Here is a 21,467-nt window from a genome sequence, read left to right as displayed (position 1 = left end):
GTCAGTCCTAGCAGTCAAAGACTTGGATGTAGCTAGGCTCACAAACCACTCATTACCCAGCCATCGACTAACATCTAGGAATGGAGAAGCCGAAGGACATCTGCTAAGCCCCAGGGCTGTGGACCCCCTCCGATTCACTGTATTTCAGTAGCCTTTAAAACATTTCTCCCTGCAGATCAGCATCACCACCATCTTCTCTGGGCTGAGCTGCAGCCAGCTGGCTTTATTCCAGCTCCCCATTATTGCCAGATATTTGGGGAGAGGGGCAGGGGAGTCTGGCAGCAGTGGTGTCTGGGTCAGAGGACAGCAAGACACAAAAAGAGGGGCATCAGCATCCTTCAGCCTCTCATGTGGTCGGTCTCAGTGGCTTCATGTAGCTGGAATGGAAAAGGGGCTGCAGGACTGAGACATGAGGCACCCCAAAACTGAAAGTCCCTGGGGAGAAGGTGCATTCAGCCAGCCTCATCTGCTGGCCAGGAAGATGAAGGAATGAGGGGAATCACTTGACAGGGATTTCATCCACACCGGCTGCATTGTGTAGGAGTGTGAGCAACAGCTGGTGGCCCCCAGCCTCCCAGGAGGACCAGCAAAGACATATGGCCTCTGTCCAATGTCCTGATGGGATCCCTGACTTCTGCCCATATCTCACAGCTGCTGGGCACAAAGCATGAGCAGTCAGACCTGCCAGTCTTGTCGTTTGACATCAGAATGCATCAGTCACATCTTAGTAATGTGGGGAGGGGGTCTGGATGCATGTTAATTACTCTGGGCACCTGAAAAGGCAAGGTAAGTTTCCAAGTCTTCCAGGATCACAGGTATCCAGGAGATGGTAAGGACCAAGCTTCACCAAAGCCCATGAATCTCCGCAGAGACTAGAAGAAACTGAAATAGGACAAGTGTGTGGCTGATCTGAACCTCAGCAACGACCTTTGCTTAATATCTCAGAAGAAGGGGCAAACTCCCCAAGTCCTCCCTTGTCTCTACTCCCTGGAGCCTGAGGAGAAGAATTTGTCCTTGAAGTTTGAATCAGAATCACTATCATGAAACATTTAATCCCACTTATATCCTTAAGACTGATTGATCAGTCCCTAATTACTGTGATATCTAGGCATGAGCCACGGTGCCAAGAAGGAAAGATACCCCTTGGTGTCCCAGCAACTGTTTTATTTTTAACCTCCTAATAAAGTGGATGGTGCCTTGATTCCCCTTTCTCTGGAAAACGCCTGCCTGCCTTGCTCCTAATCTCAACATCCTCCACTCCCTCTCCCTCGCTCAGATGATGCAGAGTGCCAGCAAGTCCCTCAATGGTGTCATATCTGTCCTTTTTATTCATTGCAGGGTTTATTTTTAGCCTGAAACAACTGCTTCCTAAAAATGGAGTTCCTAATGACACAGGAGCTGGACAGAGCTATGTAAGGTATCCAGGGCTTGGCCTCACAGCTTCTCCTGTCTGTCTCTTTGTCTTCAGCCCAGGATCGCAAAGTCTGCTGCTTCCCACTGGCTTTGGGGAGTCTGCACTGATTGTTAGGAAGGCAGAAGAAACACACACTCAGTTCAAACTTCCTCCTGAGCCTTTGGTTTCTGCTGTCTCTGTTCCCTGCCATGCTCAGCTATACAAGAAAAGACACCCCACGCTGTCTCCCAATGAAGGTAGTTTGCTGGCTACTGGCAGGTTTTTACCTCTTCTTCTGCTGCAGGGCAGAAGAGGGACTGGACTTCCCCACCTACGATGGGAAGGATCGGGTCTTCGACCTGAATGAGAAGAACTACAAGCAGGCCCTGAAGAAATATGACATGCTCTGCCTGCTCTTCCATGAGCCTGTGGGTTCTGATAAGGTCTCTCAGAAGCAGTTCCAGATGATGGAGATGGTACTGGAGGTAAGTGCTGGTGCATGCGTCTGGCTGCACACCGGTTTCAGCCAAGGTGTCCCGCAGCAGCACAGTTTGAAGGCGCTGAGGCTAGTCATGGGAAAGGACTCGGAAGGACTCAGGTAGGACTGATCCCCAAAGTCTTGGGTGCTGAATTCAGCTGAAACCTTTGGGTCTCGAAATTTCACGAGAATAGGTTTTCCAGGGCTGCTGTTAGAACTTCTGCATTTCTTCTTAACTAAGAAATTTCCTTCTTCATAAGCAACAGAAAACAAGATGATTGGCCTTTCCCAAATCTCTGGAAAGATTTGAGGCTCCACTTTGAACTCAGGGCAAATATTCAGGTCACTTTGTATGTTATCCAAGCCATTTCACCCATTTATATTGTGGACTTGAACCCAATTTTCTAGCCCGCTAAAGGGGCTTCTCTGAGCCCTTAATTAGTTCTACAAAGACAATACTTGTCTGCCTTTTGTTTAAAAGTTCTCAGTCCCTGCCAAGCTTAATCCGTTGTGCTCCCCTGACATGCAATCACCTGCTTGGAGTCCTTCTGTGTCATGCTAGTTTCTTCAGTATAAACCATCCATTTCTGAACTGGAGAATATGTGATTAATTACCCACCAAGGCAAGGCTCTGATTAGCTGATCCTTTCTAAAGGGGAATGAAGTAAAAATTACATGGTAGATTTGCAGCATTGACTCCTGGTCATAAAGGCACCTGTAAACTACTGGGTCATGTTGGGGAGTAGGCACCAAAATGCAAGGAGGGGAAAAAAAAGAAATTTTAGATACTCATTTTCCACCATTGTTGAGGTGGCTTTCCGGGTCTCAGCTGCAAAAAAGAAAGAAGTAAAGAAGGGACAAGTATGCTTTGCTTCCCAGATCTGGAGTTTAACTGTGTTGTGCCCTAACAGAATGGCAACTGAAAGCTAGAAAACATACCCACTTCTCTGTCCTGACAGCATGTTAATCCAGATTCAGCATCTACCTGTACAGCTTAACACTGAAGGTAGCAGAAAAAGTAAGGAGGTTTTATTCATCCATCAAAACACTATTACTTGCCCCAGGAGAAGGAGAAGGTAGAGTTCTGCAAATCTGGGTTAACAGCTGGGCAACAAAGCTGTAGCTCTCGAGCTGAGATGTCTGCACTGATGCTATAATTGCATTGCTATTTAATAGGGTAGCTATTATGTGCTACATAAATGGCAATTGATTACTAAATATATATTTATGGAGACTTGACAGAAAGTGTCTATTACGTATTACAGGTGTTAGTCTCTGCCAAAGGTCTGTCCATAATAATCTGTCACTGGCCATCTTATTAAATGTGTATGTGAGAACCTTTTCTTTTCTTTTTTTTTTTTTTTTTGGTTAGGGACGGTCCAATGATAGGTGATGATTAGCTCTGGAATCAGGAGATGTGGTCTCCATTTCCTGAATCTGCTTCAGATTTCCAGTGTGACCTTGAGCAGGTCACTTAAGCTCAGTGCCTCAGTTCCCCACGTGAAATATACATACAATAGCACATCACAGGGGCTTTGTGAAGATAAATATTTGAAGGAATAGGAGGTGCTATGATGGGGCCATAGAAGTACCACAGCTGGAAAGAACAATCACTCAGCGTGCTGCCAAAATAAAACTCACTCAAAACATACTCTGAAGAATCTGCCTCTTAGCCCGAGTGCTGGTGGGTTTTGTTTCAGTTCTCAGCGGACAAGTGTCCACAGCACAAAACTGCAGTCACGTCTCCCCTCCTTGCCAGCAATACCTGTAGTGAGGCCCGGGAGAACTGACTGACTCACCTCTCCCCTCATCCCGAGAGGCAGTTCCTGTAGAACAGGGCTGTGGCACATCCACAGGGCAGAACATACTGCTGCTTTGTGTGCTGTGCATATAGGAGATCAGCCTGTAAGGCTGCGGACCGACCCCTTTCATGAGTTCCTTGTCTGTCTGTTCATAGAATGTTTGGATACCAGACAGGAGCTGAGGGAGTGCTTCCCTGAGCCCCCAGGCTGATGGGGGCTAGGAGCATACTGGCGTGACATATTCAGCAGAGCTTGGTTGGGAAACTTTTGTCTAAAAGCATCTCCCTCAGAAAATACCATTTCACTAAACTGATTTTTTTTAATGTGAAATTGGCTCGATTTCAGGAAAATTTCATCTGGAAATGCATTAGAAAAGCATTCTGAAAATGTCAACACTTCCCATTTTGACCTTTTCAGGAGGGAAAGTTTCAATTTTTCATTTCAAATGATATCTGTATTCAGTGCTGATTTTACATAACAGAATTGAACAAAAAACAAAGGTTGAAGCATTCTGGACTTCGCTGAACAATTTTTCCTTAGAATTTCCATCTGTAAAAAAAAATGGCCTTTCCTTTTTTTACTGAGATTTTAAAAAAAACACTGAAATGTTTTGTAAGATGGAAAATCCCTGTTTCAACCAGCGCTAGTTCTCAGCTCCTGATTGGGGGCAGTGGGGAGGACATGGTTTTCTTGTGCTCCCTGCGGTGGGGTATGCTTAAGCAGGAAAACAGCTTCTAATGCAATGTAGTGATGCCACATAAGCGTTTGGGAAGGAAAAAAGACAGCGTTACAAGGTGGGCAGAGACAGACCCTGCTCCAGAGAAGCCTGTATGCACCCGGTTAAACTTAATCACAGGTTTAAGTACTTTGCTGCAATGTGTCCACAGTGAGCAGACTGGAGCATAAAACACTTTCCAGGAAGCCACAATGCACCACTCTGTGTATCTGCAAAGGCATCGGCACCGTCTGATCACATATGCCCAGGCTGACATGTTCATTTTCAGGGTGGGGGTGAGAAAAATGCGCCTTTGACTTGTTGAAGTAGAACTTGTGCAGGTAACTGTCTCTGGGTCAAGTGGCCAACAGCCTGAAGTTAAACAACAGCTGGAGGTAGGGGCAGAGGGGTGTGGTGGGGAGAGCATGAGAAAAAAGCCATTCAGCCAGGGCTTAGAAACAACTGGCACACACCCATCCTGTCTCCCTATACTGGAGCCTCCCTAGTTCAGAGAGCAAACTCGGGGTGGGACTTTTCTAAGTTCCACCCACAATCCAAACCATGTCCACGCAAAGCTCATACGCTGCCATACGATGGCCGTGGGCACAGCTTAGAAAGCCAAACAGCCAAGAAGACTAGCACCATCACGGACAATGATGGTGCATTGGAATTGCTCACTGCCTCTTTGGGCTCCCACACTGGTGAGCCATGAGATCCTGTACTGGAGGCTGGAGCGTACTGGGCTCCCTCACCAGGATTCCACAATGGTGTGGGATCCTGCGCTGGGGTCTGGAGTCCTCTGGCTTGCAGTGGAGAGGGCTCCTGTTCTCTGGCAGCCGCTGCTTCTCCCAGGTGCAGGCAGGGAGGAGGTACTCCTCGGCAGCTTGCAGTGCCTTGGACCTACCCCTGCATTTGCTGCCTGACAACTCCCCTGTAGCCAGCTCCCCCAAGGGCAGTGGCCTCAGATGTGGCACCTGGCAGGGAAGCAGCAACCAGAACTGGGGCTCTTCTCCCTGCCTGAGGCAGCTTCATTTCTGCCTTTGTGCCACTGTCTCTGCTTGGCCAAATGTGCCACTAGGGGCTGGCAGGGGTTGTTGCAAAAGGCACCGGAGTGGTGATGGGACGGCTGTGTGCCTGGTTTTTCTAAGCCCTGGCTAAATGGCTCTTCTCTCTCGCTCTACCCTTCCCCACCCACTGTACTATTGTTGTTATTGCACAGCGCCCACAGCAGCCTTTTGTAACAGCTGCCACCTTGGCTAATTGCACCCAAGACCTTCAGCGCTATGAATATTAGTGTCTACAAACAGAGCAGAAGAGCAGGGCTCTGGGGTTATGGCTGGACCAGACATGTGTCTTCTGTGGACTGGGGCCACAACACACACTGATCACTGGGTTACATGAGGCGCTTCCCAGATAAGTCAGCAAAAAAGTTCCCTGAAGAGGTCTCGGTCTAAGGGCTTGTCTGTACTTACCGCTAAGCCGACATGCTGGTGGTTGGGCTGCTGGAGTTTGAGTGAACCTGCCTAGTATGGCTGCATGAAATCAAACACTCAGGCTGCCACCGTGGTTGCGAGGAGTCAGGGAAGTTTGTGGGGGAGTTTGTCCCGTTGTCCTCCCGCTGTGGGGGTGGCGCAGAAAATCAACGCAAGGTACATCGAGTCCGGCCACACAATCCGCATAGCTGGAGTTGTAACAGCAACGAAGGGTCCTGTGGCACCTTATAGACTAACAGAAAAGTTTTGAGCATGAGCTTTCGTGAGCACAGACTCACTTCATCCGATAGCTGGAGTTGTGTCTCTTCCATTCGTTTTGTCCCCTACTGAAGGTCTGGCCTCAATAGGCAAAGTACAGGAAAGAAGAGGAGCAGTACGGTGAAGCTGAGGGGAGAAACATCCCCTCTCCTGTCCCTTTCCCCTCAGCACACTCCCTTTCCCCTCCTTCTCTCTGGGAGCCCAGCCTCACCTCCTCCTGTTTCTCCTTCTCCATTGCCTTCTCTTCTGTCTGTTCACAGTCCCTTTCCTGCTGAGGTGCCTGTTTCTAGCCCCATCCCTACAGCAAACATTGTAAACTGAATCATTCTACCTTCCCATGGGCCAGCACCCATCCCTAGGAATAAACAAACGAGGATGATGATGAGGAGGAGGAGGAGGAGGAGGAGGATGATCACCATCATCTGGGGGATTAGCGGCTTTGCTTCTAAAATGGAAGGCTTTAACAAAATATTGACCAAGCAGCTTGCATTTAGGCAAGTCCTTCATTCCTACTCCCCTGCTTTGTTCCTAGCACCGTGTGCACATGTGTAAAAGAGTCTGATCTGGTCTGACCACATTAAGCATCACAGCAGCGGCACTCGCTGGCTGAAGTTTCATGAAGCGTTGCCCTAGCACAAACTAATCTTATTTAGGTTAATAGAAGAGGAACATGGTGCTTCCCATTCCAGAATAGGTCTAGCAGCACACTGGTCTTCTGCCCTCAACTACACTCAACATGGGCTGCTTAGAACAACTTTGACACCATAACTTACTTGTCCAGTTCTGAAATGCTCTAGATGAGGGGTGGCCAACTCACGGCTCTCAAGCCACATGAGGCTCTTTGATCAATGAAATGCAGCTCCTGCTTGACACTGTCCACCCAGACTGCTTACTGCTGCTCTGCACCTGTGCCTTAGCATCTGGAGGGAAAAGCGGGTGGCAGCTGAAGCAGCTCCATTAAGTTTCAGGCGTTGCATTAGAGCAGGGAGGCTGGGGGTGCCTAGCTCTCGGGGTGGGGGTTGAACCATGTGTTATATATTTATTTTTATTTATCCATCTATCTAGATCTATATTAGATAGATAAAATAAATATATAATATGTGGCTCTTTGCCCTCTATCTACAGGTATTTTGGCTCTTCATCTCTAACTGGTTGGCCGCCCCTGCTCTAGATGATATGCTGAGGGAGGCGGGGGGAAGTCAGCTCCCATGAGCTAGCTAGCTCTCTCCTAGTGCATTAGAACCAATGGCGATGAAAAGGCAGGTTTTTTTCATCCAACACTAGATTAGGGTTAACGTGCGGGGTCAGGGTTAAGTCCCATATGGGACAAGAGTTGGTGTTTGGGTTGGATGGCACTGAAATCTCACCAGCTGTTCTCATGAGATGTGGGCTTGGGACAGTGGAAAAGACTCAGCCTTTTTGATCCTATGAATTTCATTAGTGGGATGCGCAGGTTAAAGACAGACAGGAATTTACACCCTGCATGGGCAGTGGGTATCAGAGGTTTGTGGAAGCTCAGAACTAGCCAAGCCTGGAGAACAGAGTGAAGTGAGCTGCAGTGACCAAGTGCATTGTGTGTTCTGCAGTATTTGATGGCTTCATATACTACAACTAGACAGGCAGACCAGCAGGGATAAATGGCACAACCAACTCCACAGGGATGTTCAGTGCCAGGCTTAGTCAGAAAAACTTCCCGGTGAAGCTGGTGGGCAGCAGTGAAATGATGTGCCAGAGAGCTTAGATACACTCTGTGGGAATCATCCTGAGACAGGATTGGACCCCAGTCGGGGTCCTTTCACCTCATGGCTGGAAACCCGTGCCTTGCCTGAGAGCTCACTTCAAATTAGGAATGCCCACTTCAGATAAAAATACAAATGGAACAACGTTCAACCTTTTGTGAGGCATCCGAAGAGTGTATCAAGTTTCCACGGGGCAGAGATACTCCAGTGTGAGTCATTAATGCCACAGTGCTGCCTGGCGGGGGGATCACTAGCAGAAAAATCCATTGGCCTGCGTGTGTGTGTGTGTGTGGGTGGGTGGGGCGGGGGGACACGACAGCCAGGGAAAGGGCTCTGCCGACAGTGATTAGTGTGGGCCTTCTGTCTTTCAAGGCTGCTTTCTGATTTGAGGGGCTGCAGCCATCTGGAGGGGAGCCTCAGCATGAAGTGGCCTGTGCATTTGATTCTAGCTGGGAAAAGGGACTGGGTGGTTAGAGGCTCCTCTCTGGTACTGGTGCCTGAGGGTCTGACCCCCAGGAACCACTCAGCTGGGCCCCACCCCAGATGTTCGCTGCCTGGCAACACTCCCAGACTCAGATTTTAGAAGCCCAGGGGGCTTTCTGATGTACAACTTCTCAAGAGCCCCAGAGTGCCACTACACCAGCTATAAAGACAAATGCAATAGAGAGACAACTGGGCACCAGAGCCCAGCTATTGCTGCAGGTGGAAAAGAGCTGCTAGAGGAGTCAGTGGTGGCAGGACCTGGAGTCACAAGTGACTCCTTAAAGAGCCGCATTTGGCTGTGAAGCTGCAGGTTGCTGACCCCTGCACTAGCCACATGTGGCTGTTTGGCTGGCTGAGTGTGGCTAGTTGACCTGAACAATAAATATATTTTCAGAATAAGGCAGTTAGTTCTCTACAGCAGGAGCCACTCTAGCGGTCACTGCTTCAGAACTGGTTGGACGCCAGGGTAGGTCTAGGTGGTGCTTGGTCTTGTCATGAGCGCAAGGAACGGGACTTGATGACCTCTTGTGGCTCTTCCCAGTTCTATGATTCTGCAGTTCCCCAAGTCCTGCCCCTTCCTGCCCTTACCTCTGAGCCTGCCACATTCTCTCCCCTCCCGCCTTCTCTAGAACCTCCTGCACGCTGCGAAACAGCTGATCGCAGTGGGGAGGAGGCACAGGGAGTGGGAGGGGAGTGCTGATTGGCTGATCAGTAGGTGGGCGCTGATGGGGGCTGCTGACGTATTACTGTGGCTCTTTGGCAATGTACACTGGTAAACTCTGGCTCCTTCTCATGCTCAGGCTGGCCCCCTCACCCTAGTGCTAAAGGTGCCGGGGCAGGGTAGAGAGTGGCTGCCTGGGGACTAGAAACATAGACTAAAACAGCCAGATCTCAGGCCACTGCTCCAAACAAAACTTCCGAGCATTTGCAACCCTAAATGGCCACCAGGTCCTGACTGCTGGTATATGCTGTAGCTTACAAGAGACTCTGGGAAGGGCAGGGATACCAGGGGAACCGTGAAGAGATAACACAGCGCCCTGGGGGGCTGTCTCTTACTTCCCCCTCCTGCCTTCCCAGTCTCTTGCTCTGCTGGCTATGGAGACTGGACAAGAGGCTCTGCTTGCTTACCAGGGAAGCCATCAATGCCAACTCCCTCTCACAGGGTTCAGTCCAGGCCTAGCGGAGCCTCCCACTCCTCACCGCCTGGGGGAACTGGGGTCCCTTTGTGCTCACCGCATGCTCTGCTGCTGCTCTCTCTCACGGCAGCTCTGGATCTCCTTCTTCATGACTTGGCCCTTCTGCCAGGTCACTGTGCTCACTTGCCCCTTTGGGGGTGCCCAAGTCTTTTCTTACCAGTCGACTTAGGCTGCAGCCACACCACAAGATAAAATTGAATTTAAAGGCGTTAGCTCGACATTAAGACACTAAGTACCATTAGCTCGAAGGAGTGAGCCCTGTACAGATAACAAAATGTCGGTATTATGGGATGGGTATAGAATCGATTTTGAATTTAACATTTCGAATAAAGGCTAGTGGGGAAGCACCATGTCTTTAATTCCAATTGATTGGCCTCCAGAAGTGTCCTGTATGTATCCCACAAAGCTACCCGGTGACCCTCCATGTATGGCCGCTTCGTTCTCCGCTGCTCTGAATCCAGGTGAGCAGGAAGAAGGTCACAGGAAGGACGCGAATTTTTGATTGAATTAGAATTAGGATTCTGCAGCGCCCAGGCCTGCAAATATAAGGGTCCAGACACGCAGCTGATGGAACCGGGAGGGGGGTGGACAGGGCTGGTAGCACAGATGCCCACCACTATGCCAACGTCTGCAGAGGATGCACGTCACAGGGAACACAGGTGGGTTTGGGGGGAGGGATAAATTCTGTTACTGGGACCTCTGAATTCTGGGGCAGTGCTTTGCAGCCTGGGATTCTAACATGAAACACCCACAAGTAACTGGGGCTAAGGCACCGTGGGATCGGTACCTACAATGCATTGCTCACGCTGTCAAACTTGCACAGGGCAATGGGGATGCAGAAACTCAACAAGGAAAAATGATGGGTCCAATTTCTAGAAGGTTTGTGGACACAAATTCGAATTCATAAGAAGGGGGTTAAAAGATCAAATTTATTAAAAATCGAATGTATCTCGGAGTGGAGACATAGCCCTAGTCAGTCTTTCCATTCACTGCCCGACAGGGCCAAATCCTTAAGCAGCTGGCTGGAGAACCCAAGCCCTGTACTCCAGCTTCCAGCTCAGGGAGCCGCTATCAGAAGCCAAGGTCTGTTCCCTTTTCCCAGAGGGTTTCCTCACCTGCTGGCTCTCCACCCTTCTCTGTACTTGCCAGCCTCACAACTCCCTCCTCCCTGGGGAGCGACCCCAGACATTTCTCTGCAGCTTCTCCCTCCCCTCAACTCCCTCCCCACAAAAGTGAGCTTATCTAGACTAATAAGAGCCTTCCTCTGGGCCCTCCATCTCCCAGCTTGCAGGCTAATTGGCCCATCTGGCCTTTCTTAGCCCCACTTGAGTAGATGTCCACTCCTTTGCTCTCTCTTAGAGAGACAAATTCATTGGTCCTCCCCATCCCTGCCAATTGGGTAGTGGGGGCAGGGCTGAGAAATGCTAGCATTACAGTCATTGGGGCCCTGCCAAGTGAAGTCAAGGGAACTGAGGCCACAAAACAAGCTCCCACCCTACAATGGGAAGCAGACAAACCTGAGATTTCCCCAGGGCTGGACCCCTGCTCCCCAGGATTCTTGGCCATCTGAGGGAAAAAACTGGCATCAAATACAAGCCTCAGCATGCGCAGTATTTTCATCAGATCAGAAGTATAATCACCCTACTCTGCGAAGTGACAAGACAGGGGTCTGCTGCCGATTTCAGGAACTGCCTTCCTTACAGGCTGCCCAGACAGGACACATCTCGCTGCTCCTCCTCTAGTCTATCCAATGTCACTTTTGCTCCTATGTGTCCAGTGATTTTGGAAACAGCCTCAAGGGCCTTATTAATCACCCAAAAGGTGCCAGCTCCAAAGCCTAAAGGTTTGTCTTCACTACCCGGAAGAGTGACCTGGTATGGGTCAATCTTTTGGGGTTTGATTTTGCACTCGTGGGGAAACACAAAATCGAACTATCAGGAGTTGACAGTCGCCCCCTGTACTCCTCATTCTCATGAAGATTAAAGGGAGGTCAGTGGGAGAGTTTCTTCTGCCAACCTCCCTCTGTGATAAGATAAGTTAATAAGTCAGATAAGTTGATCGTAGATAAATTGATTCCAGCTACGCAATTGTCATAGCTGGAATTGAGTATCTACAACCAACTTTAAGATCTAGTGGAGACCGGGCCTTAGACTACGTCAGTATGGAGAGCTCTCCTTTAGGTGCCAACAGCTCTGGGAGGGAAATGTCCTTCCTGGAGACAGAGTTTCATGCTGCTGGTATTCCAGCTGTCAGTGACTCACAGACTTTAAAGTCAGAAGACACCTTCACGATCATCTTGTCCAGTGATAGGTGTCGAGAGCTAGAGATTGGCCTTCCTTCACCTCAGTGGGACACAAGATTGAAAGTAGTCACGTGCACTAACCATGACCCCAAGAATAAGATTAAATATTTTAATGCAAGTCATGCTGAATATTTGAAAACAAGTAGAAATGCTTTAATCAGTCATGTATTAATAGAACTGTTATCAGCTTCAGATAATAAAACAAACAGTTACACTTACTTTACCATATCAAGTCCCTGCCCAGCTTTTTTCCTGCCTCCTGTCCCAAGCACCTCGTGTCCCTACTCCTCTCCCTCCCATGCTCATATTTCTGGAGCACCATGAATTGCCCCATCCCTGCTCCTCCTTCTCCCTCTCAGAGCTGGAACACCACAAATCAGCTGATTCATGGCACTCTGGAAGTGCTGGGAGGGAAGAGAAAGAGGAGGTATGTGCAGGGCCCCAGTGCATGAGAGGCATTGGAGAAGGTGGCCAAGAGGGATTTCATGAGCTGCACATGGAATCCCAATGAGCCACAGGGTGCCCAACACTGCCCTAGTTTGACCTCCTGCACGCTGCAAGTGACAGGACCTCGCCCACTCTCTCCTGTGACAGACACACAACCTTTGGCTGAGTCAATGAAGTCCTCCGATCATGGGTGAAAGACTTTAAGCTACAGAGAATTCACCATTTAGTTCAGTTTAAACCTGCAAGTGACACCGTGCTGCAGATGAAGGTGAAAAATCCACTTTTGGTTCCAGAGGAAATAACCTTCCTGGCCCCACATCTGATGATCAGTTAGACCCAGAGCACATGGACAAACCCACCAGGCAAACACTGGGAAAGAATTCAGTGACCTTTGACATCATCAACCAAGACGTTCTGACTTGCCTACGTGTGTGGAAGGAATTTCTTTGGGCCGACTCTACTAGTTCCTCTCCAACACATGCTGAAGGCCCATGATGAGCAACATCCTTCCTCATTAGTTCAATCCCCACTGTCTTTGGCTTGTCAGCTGCTTTACTCACCATCTCTGCCAGCCTCTTACGCAGTTTGTGAGGCTCCATGAGCTTCATTGCCTTCACGTGATGGGAAAACCCTTCTCTGTGGCTCTTTTGCATACAATGCACACAATGCTGTCTCCTTGTTGTCCCAAAGGCTGCAGGAAGCTGGAGCTGGTCCACACAAGCCCCAGGGTAGATGGAGGCGATGCTAATAGGAACACAACATGATTTAAATAAGTGGAAGAAGCTATGACTCTTAAGTTCCGCAGAATATGAGATGACATGCTGGGATTGCCTTGGACTCCTGGGTGCTCTTGGACACTCGGATAACAACAGTTACCTAAAAAACACCTTCTGTGATCTTCCCTTAGTCCATTATCCCAGATCCCTTGATCCCCAGACATCCCTTGCCTGGACACCCTGAATGGGCTGGACCCTAACTAACTCAGAGATCACCTCTTTGTTCACAGCCTACCATAGCTTCTGGGAACCAGAGGGCTGTTCTACCTGACAGAGAGGAGGCAGGGACTCTTGACTGGCAGAACAAGTTCTTGGGCTTGGAACTCCCCATGACTGTAAATCAGGGTACGTCTAAATTTTGCCACCCCCAGAGAAGGCCCCCCCACGATGACAGTGAGAGTAGCAAGACATAGAAATAAACAACAGGATCACCCCATTTAAGGGACGGCTGTAATAGTGGGACAAGGAGAGCCTACTTAAACACAAAGCTGCTATACTGAATGCTGTGCACAGCACCTAGATCCTATGAGGAAGGACAAGTTATGTAGGCACAGTACAGATAGGAGAGAGATGGACTGTGCGTTGCCAAATGAGAATGCAACATGGAGCATGGAGAGTCCCCTTGCTTTGCTCATACTCAAATCCACCCCCGCTTGCCTTGAACTCCTGCTGCACCTCGGGTCCATCTAGCACGACCAGGTAGGTCCAGTTTTTCCAAGCCAGGCTTTCGCCTCTCCCTGCCCGTGCAGCTGTTGAAGCCAAATTTTGTGCGGTTGAAGCAGACACCATGAGAAGGGCTGGGGTGGGCCAAGTCTTCCAGGGATTTGATTCTAAAGGTGGAGAGGAGGTGGTATGTTCATGAATGACAGCCCACTCCCTCCCACCCATCCTGAGCTGACAGGATTGCTGAGGTCAGAAACGTTATCTGTGTTCAAATCCCACTGGAATCAGAAAATACTGTAAGTGGATACATGAATGCCAGATACTGTATGAGGCTGAGGCAGCCAGCCAATGTGCTGTGTCTCTGGCATTCTCCGTGCTCTGATATTTGATGGTGGATCAAATGCCGTGGCACAGATAAGTCCTTACCTAGACAATGCATCAGGCTCCTCTACCCAGCAGGGGTCAGGGCAAGGGCAGTCATGCTGGTCAGTTCCTGTGCAGCTGGCCTTACAGAGAGATTCCCCAGCGCTGGACTCTGGCATGGCGCCCGTGGGCACACGCTGTACGGCATGCCTGGCATTATCTCAGTACGACTGTCCCAGCAGGGCCATCTGCTTGCAAGCACAGCTCTCTGCCCAGGGCTCACGCTGGCACACACATACACACCCTCCCAGATACACCTCCAGCCACACATACCCACAGAGAGACCAGCAAATTCCAAAACTACATTCACACACACACACCACACGTACACTCACAGAAACACCTACCTACACAGACACACAATTCCTATCACACATACACACTTCCAGCTATACCCTGTTCCTTCTCCCTTACAAACTCCGAACATATACCTATGCACACTCTCTCTCTGTCTCGCACCTACACACTCACCGTCCCACCACAGAGACTCTGATCCTCCCCCTGATATTTTTCTACATATGCTTACCGCTAACCATCCACACTCACAGTCACACACTCACCCGGCTGCCCACTCCATGGCCCTGTGCAAAACCTCAGCTCTGTTCACCCACCCGCTCTTATTCCCAAGCGCTCAGATACATGTACATCTACTCACGGGCCCATCACACAAACACCCTCAGTCGCCCACCCGCTCTCAAACCCCTCTCCCCATATGCAGGTGTTTAAACCTCAAAAGATGGGCAGACATTCTAGAGCTCACTTCAAGGCCTTTACATCCGCCTGCCCAGGTCTCAGTGTGAGACGAAGGAATGTTTGGCCAGTAACAGCCATAGTCTGTGCTTCTTGGACTGACCATATTTTACCTCAGTGATCTTCTCTGGTCACAGGGCAGGAAGGGGTCCAAGTGCTGGATTCACAGCTGAGGAAACTGGCATTGGTCTATCAAACCAATTGGGTCTATCAAACATCCTCACTGTGGCAATCTGCTTACCATAACTGGGTATTGTTCAGGAATCTCATACTCCAGCACTCACCAGTCCTGTGGCCGCCAAAGGGGTTCTCTGGATAGGCAGCCCATCATAGCATGGGGGAAGGGATTTCTCCTCTTCCCCACGGACCTCTGCTTGGCTAGCTATGTACCTGAAAAGGGTTTAATCTTACACTGAATCATTAGGCAGTGGCTGTTACCAGACCCTGACTGCTGATTTACATGGACCAGAGTTCTGAACCAGTAGGGTAGGAGTCGGGACACCTAACTAATGAGATCAATGTTCTCGGTCAGTATTACTGCAAGTAGAATAAGGGAAATAAGAATTAAGTGCTCTAACAGCGTATTCCAGTATGCCAGAATTCTTTTAAGTTTTCCTGTATACAGAGAGTAACCATTAACTTTCAGTCTGCCATCTGTTTCAAATAAGGAAAACAAGAACAAAAATAAAGTCTCTGTGAGAGAGAGCCCAGTGTATGCCTCCTTTGTAACATGCTGCATTTACCCTGCCTGACAAAATGGTGGCTGCCCCCACCAATGACAGGCCTTAGGAAGTTTTATGGTAGAGGAAATAAAATCAAAATGGTTATATGTCTAGGTACACCACGAAGGGGAGGTGGCAGGATGAAGACACCGGAGCAGGCCTGGGAGCATATCCTTGTGGGGGAATGGAAGCAGGGGTGTGAGGGAGGGGGCTTGACCTGGGGCATATTGTTATGGCGAAGAGAGTGAGAAGAGGGAAAGAGGATGTCCTTCAGTCCAAGGGGGAGTCTGACTGTAAAAAGGAGGTGGTAATCTAGGATATATTTTGTGGGGAAAGAGATCTTAAGAGTAAAAAAGTGGGGTGCAGGTTTAGGAGGATGTGTTTTTGGAAGGGGCAAAGAGAACTAACACGTCACAATTAAATGCATTTGCCATTGCCCAGGCAAAGCTTCTAGCAACTCCTGCCAATAAAATGCCCTCGTTTGGCCCTAAAATTTTGGCACTGGGCTGAACTGTTGCCAATGAATGATGACGACTTAACTGTGTATCCTTAACGAGAGACTCCGGATCCATAGCTGGCCTTTATCTTCCTTAATTTCCTGTCACCCTTAGGTTCAGACACAGACTATTTATAGCAGGGAGGTTAGCATGCTGCATTTCCATGTGCCCAGTGGCTCCGACCTATTGTGTGACATTCAAACCAGCCTGGCAACGGGGTGTGGGGAACACAGGGTGCCCACAATGCTGGGCCCTGGAATGGGCCTGCGTCACTCATAAATCATGCCGCAATCTGCCTGGAGGTTTTGTTTCTCTATCTAGTCCTGTGGTGGCGTCTGGAGGCAGGGAAGGCAGCCATGCCCTAATAGGGGCATCCATTTCCTACACGCCATGTGGCTCTGTTCCTGGGGTCCTCTTGTTCCTCAAATACTAGCGAGCAAACAAAAGAGCCATGGGGTTTTGTGGTGGTGAGTTGCCTTGTGACAGCAGAGATGTGGGAGTGCCCCCCAGCATGCAGCCCAAAACAGCAAGGAGTCCCAAGCACCAGAAATGTTCTCCCAGGGCAGGGCTTTCCAGCTGCTTTGTAACCTCTTTGTGTCATTACAGCACTGGTAAGGTCTGGGGCAATCTGCAGTCAAAAAGGCTTGTCACTGGGGTCTGGGTGGGGCTTGGAGGTGGTCCTGAAGTGGAGCAGGCTGTGCTTAGGAGCCGTTTCCTGTGCTAAGCCTGCATTTTGTGCTGGGATTTTGTTTGCCTTGCTGTGGGTATCCAGCTGGTCTTGGTCATCAACTGAAATGGTTGCTCTGACTGGGTGATTTGGATCTGGGGCCATCATGACTCTCTGCTCCCGTCGGCACCACATCTCTCCTGAACTGCTGCAGCATGGTTGCTCTGAACTGTCCTGGGCTCCTGGTACATTCAGGACAGCAACAAAGGGGACAGAGAGTGGTGGGAGACAGAAAAAACCCAAGTGGAGCAGCAAGAGAGACAGATTCAGACCGATGTGTGGGCTACCCTAGTAGACAACGCTTTGGCCTGCTTTTCAGGCTTCCACCCGACTCTGCCCTAGTCTGACACTGCTAACTGTGTGGCCATTGGCAAGTCATTTAATCTCTCTGCATCTCTGTTTTCCCTGGAGGTGTCTTGAGACTGGGGCACAGTTTGTCTTTGCAGTGAACTTGGCCCCTGAGTTTCCAAATGTTATTGTGCTTATCCCGAATAGAAATCCATGGGTAAAAATAACTGGATTCCCCAAAGCGTGGTGCTAGAGGCAGGAGGCTATTGTTTTATACCAATGGAAATAGATTTTTTTTTTCAGCTCTGCCTCCTACTTCACTGTCTGTGATTTGGGCTGGGAGCCTTCTCCCCACACCTGAGCATCTGGGAGTGGTTAGCAATACAGACTGTCTTAAACTGACGCAGCTCTGTAAGGAAGTGGGATGAAACCCAGTCACTGTGACCTATGGGTAGCATACCTCAGCCAACAACTGGCGTGTGACATGATACACCCATCAGTTCTGCCCAGAAAACAGAATATGGGTCACCTGTCATGATCTTGCCCTCCTGGTTGGTCACAATGACTTTTAGCTGCCTTGTGGCATTCATGAGAGAGACAAGGTGAGTGAGGTAATATCTTTTATTGGACCAACTTCTCTTGGTGAGACAGACAAGCGTTTCAGCCACTCAGAGCTCTTCCTCCTGTCTGGAATTAGTGATTAGATTGTTATAGTTAAATACAAGACTGAACTGACTATGTAGCATAAGTAGTTAGCACATATTCTAAGGGTCATTTAAGGCAAAGTGTCCTGTAGTTATAGGACAAAAGAGGGGATTAGTGAGCTGCAGGTTGTTGTAATAAGCCCTAAATCCAGTGACTGTTCACTTCATGATTTTGTGTCTAGCCGACTTAGGAATTTAAGCTTCCAGGTTCATCTTTGGAAGGCATTGTGCAAGTTTCACTTGCGGATGAGATCTGACAGGTCAGACACAGTCATAGGCGATGCTCCCTCCCACTGTCACCCCTCTCCAGCACCCACGGTCACTGCCACTCCGCTTCCGATGATGAGTGAGGCGGGGGCCTCCCCCAGAGTGGCACAGCATGAGAACCGTCCAAGCATCCTACCTCATGCTACTCCTAGGGCCCACTGTTCCAGGGGAGGGGAAACTGCCCTGTATGCTATGCAAGCAGTGGGTGGGGGCCGGAGTGGGGCATGGAAGGCTGGGGAGGGGCATGGGAGGAGCGGGTGGGGGAAGGGCGCTGGCAGGGGTTTAGTCCGGTGCTTTCGCCCCTCCTCCCCCTCCGCAATCCTCGCACCAGTGGCCGCTGCACAGAGTGGTCTCTCAGTGAAAAGTGCTCAACTACAGGTGATGGAGTGCGTTGTTTTTTTATCATTTTCCTGTGTGAGTTCTTCGAGAGCACAACGATTGTCCCACTTCACCTCCATAACGGGTATCGGGGCAGTTCGTGCACAGGATTAGCTACTCCAAAAGTGCTGGACCATTGGTCCTTGAAATGTGGATTATGGAGGGTGCTGACCATGGCAGCAGTGGAGCTATGTCTGAAGAGTTTCCCTCTGTTCTTCTGGCAGGGTCTGGTGCAGTGTTCCCTGTAAGCCAGTGGTTCCCAACCTTATCCGGACAGGGACCCACTTTGACAATTCAGGAAGACCTGGTGGCCCAAGGCAACTCAAAAATAGGGTGGGAGGGATGAGGCAGAGCCATAACTAGCTAATTTTACACCTGAGGCAAGAATATAAAATTGTGCCCCCTCATATTTACATATTCATAATAGTTATTTCATAGAAAAGGGGAAATATAGTAATAAAATAACAACACTACATTTACTATAGTTAGTCAGAGCTGTGGTGGTGGAAAGACACTCATCCCCAACCTGCTCCCCCTGCTTAAACCCCATGATCAGGGGCCAGGGAAGTCACACTCAGGAGCTGGGAGCGTCACACTTAGGCATGGGAGGGAGCTGGAGAGTCGCACTCAGGGCCTGGGATCACTTAGGGGCTGCAGGGGGTAAGGGTGTCTAACTCAGGGCTTAGGGGAGTCACACTCAGGAGCTCAGAGTCACTCACAAACTACCAGGAGCTAGGGGAGGCACAGGGACCCCGGCAGCTGGAAGTTGCCTGGGGCATGGAGCTCTGGCCAGCAGTGCCTGCCGTGGGAACCCCAGCCAGGGATGGAGGGAGACCCTGACCTTCTGCAGCTGGAAGCCAGCTGGGGCCGGGGGGGGGACCCCCAACCCCCATGGCTGGAAGCCGGCTGGGGCAGAGCCCTGGCTGGCAGATCCAGCTGCGGGAACCCCGGATGGGGCTGTGGGGGAACCCCAGCCACCACAGCTGGAAGCTGGCCTGCGGGAACCCTGCTGGTGTCTGGGGGAACCCCATCTCCTGCAGAGGCTGGAAGCTAGGGAACTGATCAGCTCTGCCCGCCCGTTCGTCCGTCCGTCCGTCCGTCCGTCCGTCCGTCCGTCCGTCCTCCTTCCCTCCCACCCAAACTCAGGCCCCTACCTTACCTGAGCTGGGTGCTGCTCCTCAGGTACACAGTTTTCTGCTTTGCCAATGAAATGGTTCTCAATTAGATTGATTAGCTTACCTGCCTGATGGCTGTTAATCCAATTAAGAAGTGAGAACCAATTCAGGAGCATGAATGGCTTCTTAGTAGCCACCTGTTGAGCTGCCCAGCCCAGCTGGCAACCCTTTGAAATGTAATTGTGACCCATGTTTGGGTCCTGACCCATTAGGTTGGGAAACCTAGCTGTAAGCAGCATGCTTGGGCAGCTGCCCAGGAGAGATTCAGTTGTCGCCCAGCCGATTAGAGCACCCACAGACACTCTCAGCTGGCATCATGTGTTTCTACTGGTGGTACACACCTGTATATGCCTCAGTGCACATAACAAAATTGATTCTGCCCATGGGTGGAAAAAATTAGAGGGAATCCTGGTCTGGGGCCACTCTGTGTTGGTGCATCCTGGTCTGTGGAGAACCTGCTTTTGATGGTGAGGTTGGGGCACTGTTTGAAGGCCAGAAAAGGGGCATTCAGGAAAGAGTTCTTCCAGGAGGGGGTCCCCATCGTGTATGGGGTGTGCTTATTTGATGGTGTCCTGGGTGGGTTACACAACCAGGGATCTGTGACCAGAGGGGATTTTAGCTTGGTATTGAAGCAGGTTCACTCAGGGTAGTTGGGTGGCCTCTGTTCATGTAATTTATGCTCGTGTCTGGATTCACTTACAGCTTGCTGCCCAAGTCCTGGAACCGAAAAATATTGGCTTTGGGTTTGTGGATGCCAAGAAAGATGCAAAGCTTGCCAAAAAGCTGGGTAAGTGTCGTATCTGAATGTCTGAAGCCGTGCACAGAGCTCACAGGTGAGGCACCAGCCCAGCAGCCCTGGAGAGGGCAGCCAGATGGTTATCCACAGGACAGAACGGTGGTGACAGCTTTCCCCACGCATACTGCCCCACCCTTCTAAGGGAATCATTCATGGTGTCAAGACAAGACAGGAGTTCAGAATCCATGGTGCGTTCCTTTTGCTTTTGCTTTTGCTTCTGCTTCTGCTTCCTGGCTGAGACTGCCAACAAAGAAGCCAGTCCTTGCTATTTCTGGTAGCTGCATGAGATTCACAGGCCATCAGAAAGGGGTGATAAGGTAGCAAACGTCCAATTCCATTTTAAAGGAATAGTTGACTTAATATATTTGTGCTGTCCTGGAGAGAGCTGGGCAGTACAGAACATCCATTTCTCGGGGGAAATGCAGGACTGGGCTGGGTGTGTGTGTGTGGGGGGGGATCACCCTGCAGTATAACCCAACCGGCGAGAGCCAGTGGGTCACTGGCAGGCTGCAGTTACACACAGATGCTTAGGGTGTGGCCTGCATGTGAGCAGCCCTGGTGGGAGATACATCTGCACGGTATTGTGGGGCACCTCACGTTACAGGGCATGGCTGACCCAGCCCCACGCTGTGGTAAGTCACGGTGATGCAGTCTATCCTGCACTGAGTCAGACTTGAAGCTGTGACATAGAGCTGAACATTTCCATAGCACATCACCAATCCCCAAGAAACCATCCAGTATCCTAGCACCCCCCAAGCTCTTCCCAGATGATTCCCTCCCCCCCATTATGACTGTGCTCAGACAGGGTGACTAGATTGTCTGTCCATTTCCTCTCTCCTAATCTTTCTTTTCAGACTCTTTTCTCCATTACTCTGGGCCTGGTGGTGGTTTTCTAGGGCTCTCCTTCCTGCACCCCAGTTTTCAGGGAGCCAAGACCTGCTTGGGGTGGGAGTCATCACTGGTAGTAGGCTGCATGTATCACAGCTGAGGGTACG

General features: G+C 50.1%; 1 protein-coding gene across 2 annotated transcripts in view; it reads left to right on the top strand.

Annotated features, from left to right (window-relative positions):
- The first annotated feature begins 1,447 nt into the window (after nucleotides 1-1,447).
- CASQ2 (calsequestrin 2) overlaps nucleotides 1,448-21,467 on the top strand; it is a 48,051-nt gene continuing 28,031 nt past the window's right edge. The window contains exons 1-2 of one of the 2 annotated variants that reach the window (XM_075000557.1): nucleotides 1,448-1,878; nucleotides 20,379-20,463. In XM_075000557.1, the coding sequence (XP_074856658.1) occupies nucleotides 1,603-1,878; nucleotides 20,379-20,463 (361 nt within the window). In that variant the 5' untranslated portion in view covers nucleotides 1,448-1,602. The remainder of the gene's footprint in view (nucleotides 1,879-20,378; nucleotides 20,464-21,467) is intronic. The other variant, XM_075000556.1, reaches the window with a different exon arrangement.

This window comes from Carettochelys insculpta, chromosome 1 (genome assembly GCF_033958435.1).
Source record: "Carettochelys insculpta isolate YL-2023 chromosome 1, ASM3395843v1, whole genome shotgun sequence".
Taxonomy (NCBI): domain Eukaryota; kingdom Metazoa; phylum Chordata; order Testudines; family Carettochelyidae; genus Carettochelys; species Carettochelys insculpta.
Note: the sequence above shows the minus strand (reverse complement) of the source record. Positions and strands in the feature narration are given on the sequence as shown.